General features: G+C 33.8%; 1 protein-coding gene across 1 annotated transcript; it reads left to right on the forward strand.

The window, feature by feature from the left end:
- The first annotated feature begins 340 nt into the window (after positions 1-340).
- LOC130624364 (plasminogen-like) lies at positions 341-8,022 on the forward strand. The gene is made up of 4 exons (XM_057439962.1): positions 341-830; positions 6,113-6,379; positions 6,614-6,733; positions 7,618-8,022. The coding sequence occupies exons 1-4, from the start codon at positions 590-592 to the stop codon at positions 7,713-7,715; spliced, it is 726 nt and encodes a 241-aa protein (XP_057295945.1). The 5' UTR covers positions 341-589; the 3' UTR covers positions 7,716-8,022.
- The last annotated feature ends 3,892 nt before the right edge of the window (positions 8,023-11,914 follow it).

Below are 11,914 nucleotides of genomic sequence, written 5' to 3' on the forward strand. Positions count from 1 at the left end.
TATGTTGTCATACAATTAAATTTTCACATTTGTATATAATCGAAATAAACACAAATCATAACTATTTATCTGAAGTTTGAGGTAAACTAAGAATTTTTCAGCGGTCGATAGCACCTTGCTCCTAACGGCTATATGCTAACAAAAGAATAATTGGAGCGTGAATATCTGTTTGTGTCATAAAAAGTTTGTTATATTCGAAAAAAGACTTGAAACAACCAACAAGTTCTTCTTTCTAAAGTAAATCATAACTTCACTCTACCAATCAGGAATATCATATAAGGTCTTTTTGCCTGATATTTCAGCTAAAAAGAGAAAAAATATATGCTTTTTGCACTGTAAAATTAAAAGTTAAGTAAAGATTGAACACGTTCCTCGATGTAACTTGTGTAGACTTTAGCCAATTAAAGCGTCCTAAGGCAAAATTAGACAAACTTTGACCCCATGATGATAAATTTAAAAACTTAGATTTTCTTTAGAGCCATATACCAATTTTGGGTTGGATAAAATTCTATCAAATTTGACAAGAAGTCTTCAAAATGTTATTGAAGAACTTAGCCAACACCCAATTCTATTCAAAAGGATTTTCTGTATGGTACGATTTAGAGTTTGCTTAACTTCGTCGAAAGATAAATCATTCATTATATCCTGGCCATGCCGCAGCTTATGCGAAAAATATTTACCAGTTTCGCAAGAAATATATAACATTCTTCATCAACTGAAAAAACTACCTTCAGAAGAATTCATAAACGTGCCCGATTTGGGAAATAAATCTATCTGTACATTTCTTCCGGAACAGGATATAACACACTTAGAACGATGTCAATTAATTGGTGAGTAACTAATTTAGTTAAAAATTTCAGAATATTGTTAGTGGTAAAAATATTTGTAAGCATTACCTATCTCGGTTTATTTGTATTGCAATGGCCTTATCATAAAATAAAACTGGAACTTCAAACACAAATTATCTATTTTAACCAATGACAGCTACCAATTTCAGCTGGTAATTAGATATTTTAAAATCTTCTTATTAATGAAGCGATAAGTACAACCCGTTTTTGCGGGTTATAAGGGTTCAAATTAATATAGCGTGTCTTCAAGGAAAAGGTACAAACTTTTCAAATTAAGAATTTAAGAGAAAAGCATTGCAAAAAAAAGCGGAAAGACTTAAACACTTACAGATTGGTTATTAACAGGGGTACAATATAAAAAAATAAAGAAAAATAACTTATTATAATCAATTTTAGTAAAATATGTTTTATGTTCGCCTATGGTTGTTTTCTGGTTGCTTAATTTTACTGATAAGACTGGTTTAATGACCCTTTGTGTCAGGTCGTAGAGGTTACACCCTCTAAAGATCAAGCACAGTTCAAGATCTCCCTTATTGCAAAGATAGTCTGCATATTCACGAACGAACGAACGAACGAACGAACGAACGAACGAACGAACAAACGAACGAACGAACGAACGAACGAACGAACGAACGAACGAACGAACGAACGAACGAACGAACGAACGAACGAACGAACGAACGAACGAACGAACGAACGAACGAACGAACGAACGAACGAACGAACAAACGAACGAACGAGAGTATAGGATATACGGTAAATGCTTGTAGTATGGCATTGACATAGCAAGTATTATCCTTGTTTGTTAGACCAGCACGGGTAGTTTCTGATTGAACATAAGGGGGAGGAATTAAACTGTTTAAAAAATTGTTCTCAGAAGTTATGTATTTTTGTTCTAGTCGAGACGAGTCATTCTTGTCCTTGGCACGAGACGAATTTTTGCTGGCCTCTTTCTTACCTTATTCAATGTACTTTGGGTGCAACTGTCTTGGCTCCATTCCTTTGAATTTCTTGCGAGCCAAATGCAAAATAATGCTTTCATACCAACATTCCCAAACGAGTTGAAAAGTTTCTCTGTTTCAGTAACCCAATCTCTTTAAACAAATAAAAGCTGTTTTACATCACATTAATTATACAGGATTTAAAGCATATACGCCAGTGCGTAAATTGCTTAGAGATGAAAGAACATCGTAGGTGGAGCTTAAAAAGAAAGAAAACAGTTTTGGTGGCATAGCAAGTAGACATTCCCAGGAGAGTTCGGTCCATCTGGTTCAACATCCCCACACCCGCTGTTTTAAAATTTTCCTCATATCTTTCTTCCATCAATTTATTTTCACAACTTCTAAGAACCTTTATAAAATAACTTGTCAACACTCGAGAGACCTGCAGGTAACATTTCATTATGTTTGTCAATAGCCTTTCTATCTGAGGTAGACCCACCAATAATAAGACGTAATAATTGCACAGGCATGGTGTGGATAGAAGAAAAGAAGGAAGAGAAGTATGTAAAGTCTTAAGGCTTTTTGACAGCAAAAAGAATTTGAACTGAGGGACTTACCCTTTCTGATCACAAAGCCACTTGATTTGTGCACACGGAAATCTATGGCAGCTGATTTTAGTGCTACAGAACACCTAGAAAACAGCGTTTAGGTAACAGACATTGATAAAGACATCATGGTGATATCGTCTATAAAGGCCCTTATTAAAGGGAGTGACACTTTGTTTTATGCAAAGGGATCCAGTAGTGTATACCCATGAATAGTATTAATGATTACAAGAAAAAGAATAATTGACGGTGTACAACCCACAAAAATTCCCCGCATATGTTTATGCCAATTGCTTGGTGCATACAGAGAGACAGATTTTCTGTAGACATTGATGTAATATTTTATTATAACACCATAGCGTTTCAGGGCAAAAAGGATAAGTCGGTGAAGAAATGATGGATAGGCATTTGCTATATCTTGCCAGATTGTACCTAGATCTGACTTAGAAGAACGGTCATCTTTTAGTGCTGACCATACAATTGACATGTGTTCCTAGCATAGAGGAACTCTTTCCATGCATTCCTTCTAAATAAGATACAAAGATACAACAGAAGCTTACCTACAACATACCTGGGTCAATGAAGCCGTTGTGGAATTACCTGGTTGGTGACGTCATTAATAAACATTCACACAACAACATCTTTTCAACCGTTTGTTAAGAGTACATACAAGGTCTGGTAACGGAATAAATATTGTAAAATAAACCTTAAATTTTTTTAAACTCTCATATCTCCTTAGCCACAGGAAAAACCACGTGATCTTATACATTGTTATCATCAGAGTTTCAAGCTCTAAGGAAAAGAGGTAACGGCTAAAATAATTTATTTGTGCATCAACCGGCCATTACTTTCGTCATCAAAATTCAAATGAAAGATCTTTTTTGTTTCCTTTTGGCCTGAGTTGAACTTTCCATCAATTAATTTGGATATTAATCCAGTCTTTCTCACCAGAACTAGCTAAGCTTTACTTCCGTTTTACAGTGTCATTTACTATTGTTTGTCACTATCTGATATATCATTATACCTCTTAGGCTCAACCCACAAGCCAAACTGGCCACTAAACAAAGATGTGTGAAAGTCTCTTAGTTGCATCTTCTTTTTGCCATGTATACATTTGCAGCATTTTCGTACTAGATCCTAGTACGCACCCGCTTGGGTTCGGGGTTCGGGATCTCAGCATGCCCATTCCTAGAAATAACTTGGGTTCAATAATTCCATGCACGAAATCTTTAGCATCTTGAACAATTCAACCTCACATGCTTGGCTGAATGCGGAATAAGGAACAAATGAAGTAATACAATCGCTTGTATACAATTATTTTTCTATAATCATCATGATTATAATTAGCATTCAATGGTCGTCGGTATATGCAAAATCTTTATACCAATGCTAGTTTATAACAATACTTGTTTTCAAAATTTGTTTTTAAAAAAGCTGTGTTTTTTACTTACGATGGTGATTTTGACGAGAGTATATGGTTTGCCAAGTTTGCAGATTCAATTGTCCAATATCTCAATGGCGACTGGAACTTTATTAACAAATGTACCAGCAATGGCGATATATGCATCCATCTTTTTTTTCTTCAAAAAAAACCTTTTCATGCTTAAACGTTGTGTGTCCAGTGAAGATGGTTCACTTATTGTGGTTCAACTGCTTTGATAATCTTTTCTTTTTATAGGTTTTTATTACTGCATTTACTCTGCTAGAAACTGTAGTCTACTATGCTAATTTATGATGCTAATTTATCTATTTCTTTAAGATTTCCATTGTTCGTTCACGCAACTGGTATTCTTCTTGTTGTAATGACATAACTTCTATATTTTCATTCAAGGGGCTACACAACAGTTCTATAAATAAAATCCCCGCAATCTCCGAAGAATTGCGAGTAATAACGGACCAGGTCAATGTGCAAGAAATTATACACAATTTAGAACTACGTAGAGGTTTAGACAACTTGTTAAGGAATAATTAATATTTTATGATGAATGTGTAATTTTTTAATTTTTATATTTTTAAAAAGGAATCTTCCAGAATCAATTTAGTTCTCATCGTATTTCATCATCAGCGGCTAGAATTTCGATAATTACATCCATTGTTTTTTTCACCGGTACTGATGGATATAAGTTTACAACATCATACTAAACTTGTACTTCGTCTGGCGTGATCGTACAATCTTTTGAAGTTTCGACAAACGTTCTCGAATTCTTCAACCTTGTGCCGTTTTTATTCAACGTTGGTTGTGTGTTCATGACAAGATGTTCTGATGTCCTATAGCTTGGTGTACCGATCGTTGATACCGAAACTCTCATTGGGGAGCTTGTGAGCCTTTACTGTAGCATACATCCTTGGCGGAATGGGGTTGTTCGGGTAGAGATATTCGTACTTTTTTCTGGTGAACTTGTTTTGTTTTTAAGTTTTAAGAGAGTAGAACAGCATTTTCGAGCAAGGGATGGTGTCGGATCGTTTGTTATGACTTTGGTTTCGCCGATTTGCTCGTCTATTTTCTTGATCGCTTCATTTTTCTTAATTCGCGCTATTACAGCTCCTTTATCGTACGGGTAAATAAAAATATTTTCGTCCGATAGCAATTCCTTTAACGCCTTCCTTTGGCCTGATTATCAATCATTAATTAATTTATTATAAATATCAGTAATTCGAAAGTTTGTTTTGACAAAACAACAGAGGCAACATGAAGAGCTGTAATTGTGAAGAAATGCTATGTTGCTAGCATGAGAAGATAATTAATACCTCTTAATAGACTTCAAGTCATTGTTGTTGGTCAGACTGGTTTATGTACAATAAACTTATATGCTTCTATCAAAAATTTTGAAGGATATACCTAGCTAGCTACTTAAAAAGATTTGAAGTTTATTTTATTAGAAAGTTTGAGTTAAAAACTTTTTATGAAACTGATGTAGTCTGATGTAGTCTTACATTTGACATGCTAAACAAGATTAGATAAGTCCACCTAGCTTTAAATTTTCCTTTCTGATGCAAATTGTTTTACGTTATATTGCAACACCATATTTTTTCAATTAGATATAATGTGCATTTAAATGAAAGCGCTGGCTTTTAACTTTATATTACCAGATTTATTGGGTTACTAATGAGATATTTTTTGAAAACCAGCCTCACCACCAACTCTATTGTTCTACATTTTTGATAAATTAGATTTCAAAGCACTGAAGTGCGTAAAAAATATGAATTCTTATAAACTTTGTAAATATTGAAATATATATATAAATATATATATAAATATATAAATAAATATTTGTAAAAATATTATAAGTCTATAAAAAAAGAGCAGCTAGCTAGCAAACTGGGCCATGTGCAATTCCTTACAAAAGTTTTATCGCTATTTGAACCAATAGTGACCCACAATCTGACAGCACACACGCTTTTAGCGGGCGTAAAGATCATGGAGGAAAGGAAGCGTAGTTTCATTTTTTTAGATTCCAAAAGCGTAGTTGAATCAAAGTGGCGAAGGTGCCAGAAGCAGTTATATATTACAATCCATGAACAAGTAGAAGGATCGAATTCGATTCCTCATAGTGACGAAAAATATAAGTAACTTTCAGAAACAATTTTACAGTGGCCCCTATAAATCTTTTTAATTGTTTAAGTAGCCTAACAGCAGAAGCGAAAACGATCCTAAAAAAAGCTGGATTAAAGCAAACAGCTTAAATAAACATGTTTTTTTTCTTCACTATTACTTTAGAAGATTCAAATCAGAACTTCACCAAAGTGTGTTACGAAGGAAATGGAAGTGGTTACATTGGGATCATTAATGTTACGTCTTCTGGAAAGACCTGTCAACCCTGGTCTATAAATCCTTATTTAGACCCTGGCTCTTACCCAACATTAAAGGAAAACTTTTGCAGAAATCCACAGGGTCATTTGGATAAACCTTGGTGTTACGTAGAAAAGTCGATGCAACGTTGGGAATACTGTGACGTCAAAGAATGCAGCAATAATATTATTGATGGTAGGTATATAAATGATTATTGCTCTGCAAACATTTCACATAAGTGTGTGTAATGAAAAAACCCAGTAACTTTAAGCTGATATTTGTATACATTTGCTAGAGAGTTTTATTTTTTCAGTTTTTTTCTTTTCAATATCATTAAAGAAATGGCTAACTTATATTTTTCCCAATTTTCTTCACACTTTTTATTTTAAAGAAGTATAAAACGTCATTTTGAAACTTGTTTTGTTACAGACAAGGAATTGTGGGAGATAAATGTTTGGATGATTTTGTCATTGCTTGGAGTAATTATGGTTTTGTTAGTAATGGCTTATTTCATCAAAAAACACCGGAAACAATGCAGGAGTGAACAAGGTTTGTTATTGGTTATACAAAAGCATCAATATTTTCCCGTTTATGATTATTAGTGACAGAAAAATCTAACCTAGCGAAACATGCACAAAAATACTTGGATGTTGTTCAACACGTAAATAGATAGTACTTATCTACCTATCAACCTACCAAGCAAATTGTTGTTTAAATTGTCTGAACACATGACTACGTAATTCCATAAAATCAGTTCTGTACTTTGTCTTTTCTCGCGATAATTTTTAACCGGTCTTGCGTGGCTGTACCAAAATAATATATTTTTGAATGACGACAGATACTTTTCCTCATTTTTCCTGTGAACACGATCATTTTTAAATGATGTTTTAAAAAATTATTATTTAAGGTGATGGTGTATTTCGTTTAGTACAGCAGAAACAATTAATGCCGGGGCAGGGGGAACGGAGAGAGGAGAGAAAGCATGCCCTACCTGGGACACTTTCATTCATATCGTTAGAACCATTAACCCATTGAGCTTGAAAATGGTGGTTAGGCACGCCCATTTTATAAACTCTATCTCATACCTTTTTAATGTTTTGATATGTTAGTTTTATTTTGGAAGAATAAATATCCCAAAATTTAATTGTCCGAGTTTTTAATAGTCCGAATTTTAAATTGACCTGACAATTTAGAAATTTTCCTAATGTTGCGTCCCCCAGGGTTTTTTTTAATAAAAATAAAGAAAGGAAGTAATTAATATGTTCTTTGTTTTTGATAATGCGATATATTCAATTTCATAGTCTTTAAGAAACACAATGAAATCTTTTTCTATTACTTTTTTCCCTTTCATCATATGATACATATAGAATATTTGTAAATACAAGTAATTTGTTCAATTATAAAACAAATTTTGTTCAAACTTATTTTTATAGTCAATATACCGTTATCTCCTTATCTTGAATACAACTGCAACGACGACAAAACGTTATTAAATCTTCTGCTACCTCCACAAAGTGAGTCCAAAATGTAAAACTAGAATTTGTCGTAAAATGCGCCAAAATTACACATGTATGTGTTGATGCAATATTTGCCAATATTTTACCGATGTGGTTAATCGTTGTGGTTAATGGTTGTAATGGCACCGCACACCGTATGTCTGCAAAGAACCAACATACTTACTCTTCTCGGCAAGTTAGACGAAAAGAATAATCACTGTAATATCTAAGAAGTAATTTATCTCAAACTTATTCGTAATGTATAAAACTTACTTTTTGCTTGTCAGTTTTTACTGATCGTATTTCCAACGTTCTTTGTTATTAAATACAATTACCCTTTAATTATTTTGCAATTATTCATAACCCTGAAACTAACGGAAGCGGAAACGACGACAGAGGTATTCTCCAGTAATTAGTTTATGGAATATAACCTGATTATAACCTGATAACTTAAATTGGATTTTATTTAATTTATTTCCTTTCTTTCTTTTCCGACAGGAGAAATCAGAAACTTAAGTATTTGAATTTGACGTTTGAAATAATCAGAAACATTTTTTTCAAAAATAAAGAACAATGGCGAAACACCCAAAGTTATCAACTTTACAATGCGTTGTCAATCACAAATCTTCATCGTTTGGGATAAGGGTTGGGAAAATTTAATGGTTTTGTAGACGCAATTACGTTTATGTTGAAAAACTAATTTTAAATGTCTCGTTCTTTAAACATTTTTTTAAAATATTATTGTATAGTTGGAACTACTGTAATCGCTCTGCGGCAGGAAAAGGACGCGGGAAAAAGGGTTTATTTTGGATTAATAGGGGCATAAATCACATATGAAATATTTTTTGCAAGGAAATTCTTGTCTTGTTGTGGTGATTCCATCTTTTTGTTTTATAGCCACTGACTTTCTTAATGTGGAGAGGTTTAATGTATACGCCAGAACGTTTAGTTTTGATGTTTTACTACTTAAAACTAATGAAAATTTCCATTACTTTTTATAAAATTTCCGAAGTTTTTCACAGTACCAAATTATAACAACTTTAGAATAGATATTTTGCCGAACTTGAAAAAATGTGACAAACCTTACTGATGCATCGCAAGTGGGGCGCAGGACAAGCTCTCAAAAATATCAAAGAAAAAACCTCTCTAGATACAAATTGTATATACCCCTTTGGCCCAAATCAAATAGTTTTTGTCCGACTACTATTCCTTTGCTATCTGCATATCTCTTTTGTTGCGTTGCACTTGGTAGTAAAATGTTGCGTTATGCACTATCACTTAATCTTGTGTGACGAAATATAACACAGGGAAGAAGTAATGGCACTACCTTTTACAGGTTAATCGTGGGTCGAAAAAATTATATTTCCCTTGTACTACTAATATTAACAAAAAACCTTCTCCTAATGAAACACTCCCACAAGTACAATTTAATAATTCTTTGTTATGACCTTGGCGTGATCGTTATGTTCCCTTTGTATGTGATAGAAACTGCCCTCTTTTTCTGACGAGATAAATTTATATTCATTACGCCCTAAAAATTTGTAGTCAACAATTACTTTGTGTTTTGATGTTTTCGATAAGCATCTATATTTTGCATCCTTCTTTCTTATCTAAGAGAACAGTCGTAAAGTATATTGTTATGTTCTTTATACTTTTAACATCGATCTTTCACATTACGGATTTTTTTCCATTACTCTTGTTCATACAAAAAGTTACTATTCCTTTTTTTAGGGGCCGAACGATGCCTTTGTTGAAATTACCAACGATTATTTACCAGTCAGACGCCCTATATCGATTAGGTAGCAGCTAAAATGTACACACGAAAAAGTTAACAAACTTTCTTTAAATTCGAATGCTGTCAAACGTCCAAATAAGATATACTGTAAATATTTGATTTAACGCCGCGGCGCTTAATTAAAATTCGACTTTTTTGGTGAGGCGCTTAATCGAGGGCGGCGCAATCCAGAAACTAAAGATTTCAGGCAGATCCATATTTTCTATTTTATTAAAAGAATACACTGACAACCAATGCAACTAGCAAATGTCTACATTCTCATCTTCATTCCCTTCCTCGTCAGGATCAATGACCCGGACTGGCTCAGATTGACTGTTATGGAAGGCGTTACTTTGAGGTTCTTCGAGGGTTTGAGGGTTGTGTTCGCAATAGTTCTGCTTTGAAGGTCTTCCAAGTCATATGTGACGCTTGTTAACTCAATGTTTATCCAAGCATTGGGGGAACTTGCAACAACAGCTTGACTTTTGAATTCTTGAAAGAGGACCTTAGTTTCTCTAACAGTCCCCTTTCATTGTGATTGTTTTTTGCTAGACGCATCAACGGTTTTTTGTGAAACCATGTCACTCCATACGGGAGTCTCATTCATTGCAATTATTTGCGAAACTTGGTAGTTATGTGCTCTTTGCATTCGATGTATTTGGACAACGTAAGATACGACTTTAGCAATAAACTTTTCAGGATCCTTCTAAGCTAAAGAAGTCTTTCTTCTTAGTGACAAGTTATTACGGCGAAGTGCTCATTTCCTGATGCAGTAATTTTGCTTTTTTTCATTATAAGCTTTCTCGATTCTCGATACTCCTAATGCTCGCCGAATTGTTATCCAGTTCATGATGCGCTGTTCAAGATTGGTACTTAAAGGCTTCGCACCACCACCATGTTTAACTGTTTTTTAAAGAAACCAGGGTGGATTTCTTCGGCTCTAATTCTTTTTTCGTCTACCCCATTCTTTCGTCCAGCTGATCTGTTACCACGAATTCCAGCATAATTTACAGCTTCTGTTTTCATTTTTACAGGCAAGAAAGAACATTTTTCCTCTTATAAGACATCTCTAATTCGTTTGAATCTGCCATTTTGATGTGGAGATTTCCGACTGGAACGTGGTTTGGTAAAAGAGAAGGAAAACAAAACATTCGATTTTCGAATGACAATTCGATCGAACGTGTACAATAACAAAACAGGAAAAATCAAACAAAGTACGGTAGAGTTAAGAAGAAAAACATGGCATGGTTACAGCTTGTTAGTTTTGTAATTATTTACAGAATATAATTCCATACAAACATTCGTGAACATCATGTCTACAAAGCAAGCTGGACGCTTGAAATTGGGGAACAATTGATCTGTTCTAAAGACAACTGCAGTGACGCTATGGAGTACGACAAGCACTCATATGGTGTTTACAAAAAAGTTGACAAACCAAATGCAAAAGTAAAACTTTTTAAACACATCCCAATTGAATAATCGTCCTAATTGGATTATTTTCTAAATTATTTTCTACGTGATGCTAACATTCTACATCATAAACTGAAAGTAGGAAACTAAATATGGTCATTTTGAAATTGATAAGATATCCTTTGACAGAAAAAAATGGCCAAGAAGTGATCCACTATAAATTATAACGTTTTAGTCTTTTCGAACTCCCTTTATCAATTAATGCTTCGAACAAGCGACGCATTTATAGTGTAAGATGCGGTGCTTACTCGAGGGCGGCGTTATTTAAAAAAAAGCATAAAAGCGCAGCGCTTATTAAAGGGCGGTGCTTACTTGCTGTCGGCGCTTTATTAAGGATTTACGGTAAGTTTTGTAATAATTGAGTTAAGCTTTTAACAGTACAATGATAATAAAATGATGATAATAAAATTCTTAATAATAAAATCTATATAGTATATGTTACGGTTCTTTTTTTGACGAGTAAAAGAAAGATGAAAAATGCGACAAAGCTTCATCTACAACGAGCTGATTGCATTTTTAACGGAATTTCCTGTTTAAAGGCGAATGTTGGTTGTTTTTCTTTCCTTGTGGACTTGTTAACTTTGCAAGGAGAAATGTGTGAGTTAAAAAACAAAAATATATATGTATGGGTGCACTTTGTTAACATTCGCAATTATTCAACATTACAAAATTTTTTTTCAGACCATTCTCACTTCCGGCAATAATATGCTCGAAAACATTCTGATTGAACTTAGTTAAAATGAATATTTAATTACAATATGATATTTTGATAGAAACAAAACTAGATAACAGAGTAGATTCTCCAACATGTCTAATAGAAGAAGCAGCGTCTAAAATGGCTATGTTTTCCTCTGTTACGAAGTTGATAGCCATGTATTAGGATGACTTAATTGTCTTTAAACGCCAATAAGTGTGACACAAGTTTTTGGGAGAGATATATGACAAGGACCATGAATTTCGGATACAATTAGACTACTTTTTGCGAAAGTT

This window comes from Hydractinia symbiolongicarpus, chromosome 13, assembly GCF_029227915.1.
Source record: "Hydractinia symbiolongicarpus strain clone_291-10 chromosome 13, HSymV2.1, whole genome shotgun sequence".
NCBI lineage: Eukaryota > Metazoa > Cnidaria > Hydrozoa > Anthoathecata > Hydractiniidae > Hydractinia > Hydractinia symbiolongicarpus.

What these genes read in the sequence shown, in the direction of transcription:
- LOC130624364 (XM_057439962.1), top strand. Translation starts at nt 590, where the DNA reads ATGGTACGATTTAGAGTTTGCTTAACTTCGTCGAAAGATAAATCATTC. An exon ending in CAGCAATAATATTATTGATG is followed by an intron (nt 6,380 to 6,613) that starts GTAGGTATATAA and finishes GTTTTGTTACAG; the next exon opens with ACAAGGAATTGTGGGAGATA. An exon ending in ACAATGCAGGAGTGAACAAG is followed by an intron (nt 6,734 to 7,617) that starts GTTTGTTATTGG and finishes TTATTTTTATAG; the next exon opens with TCAATATACCGTTATCTCCT.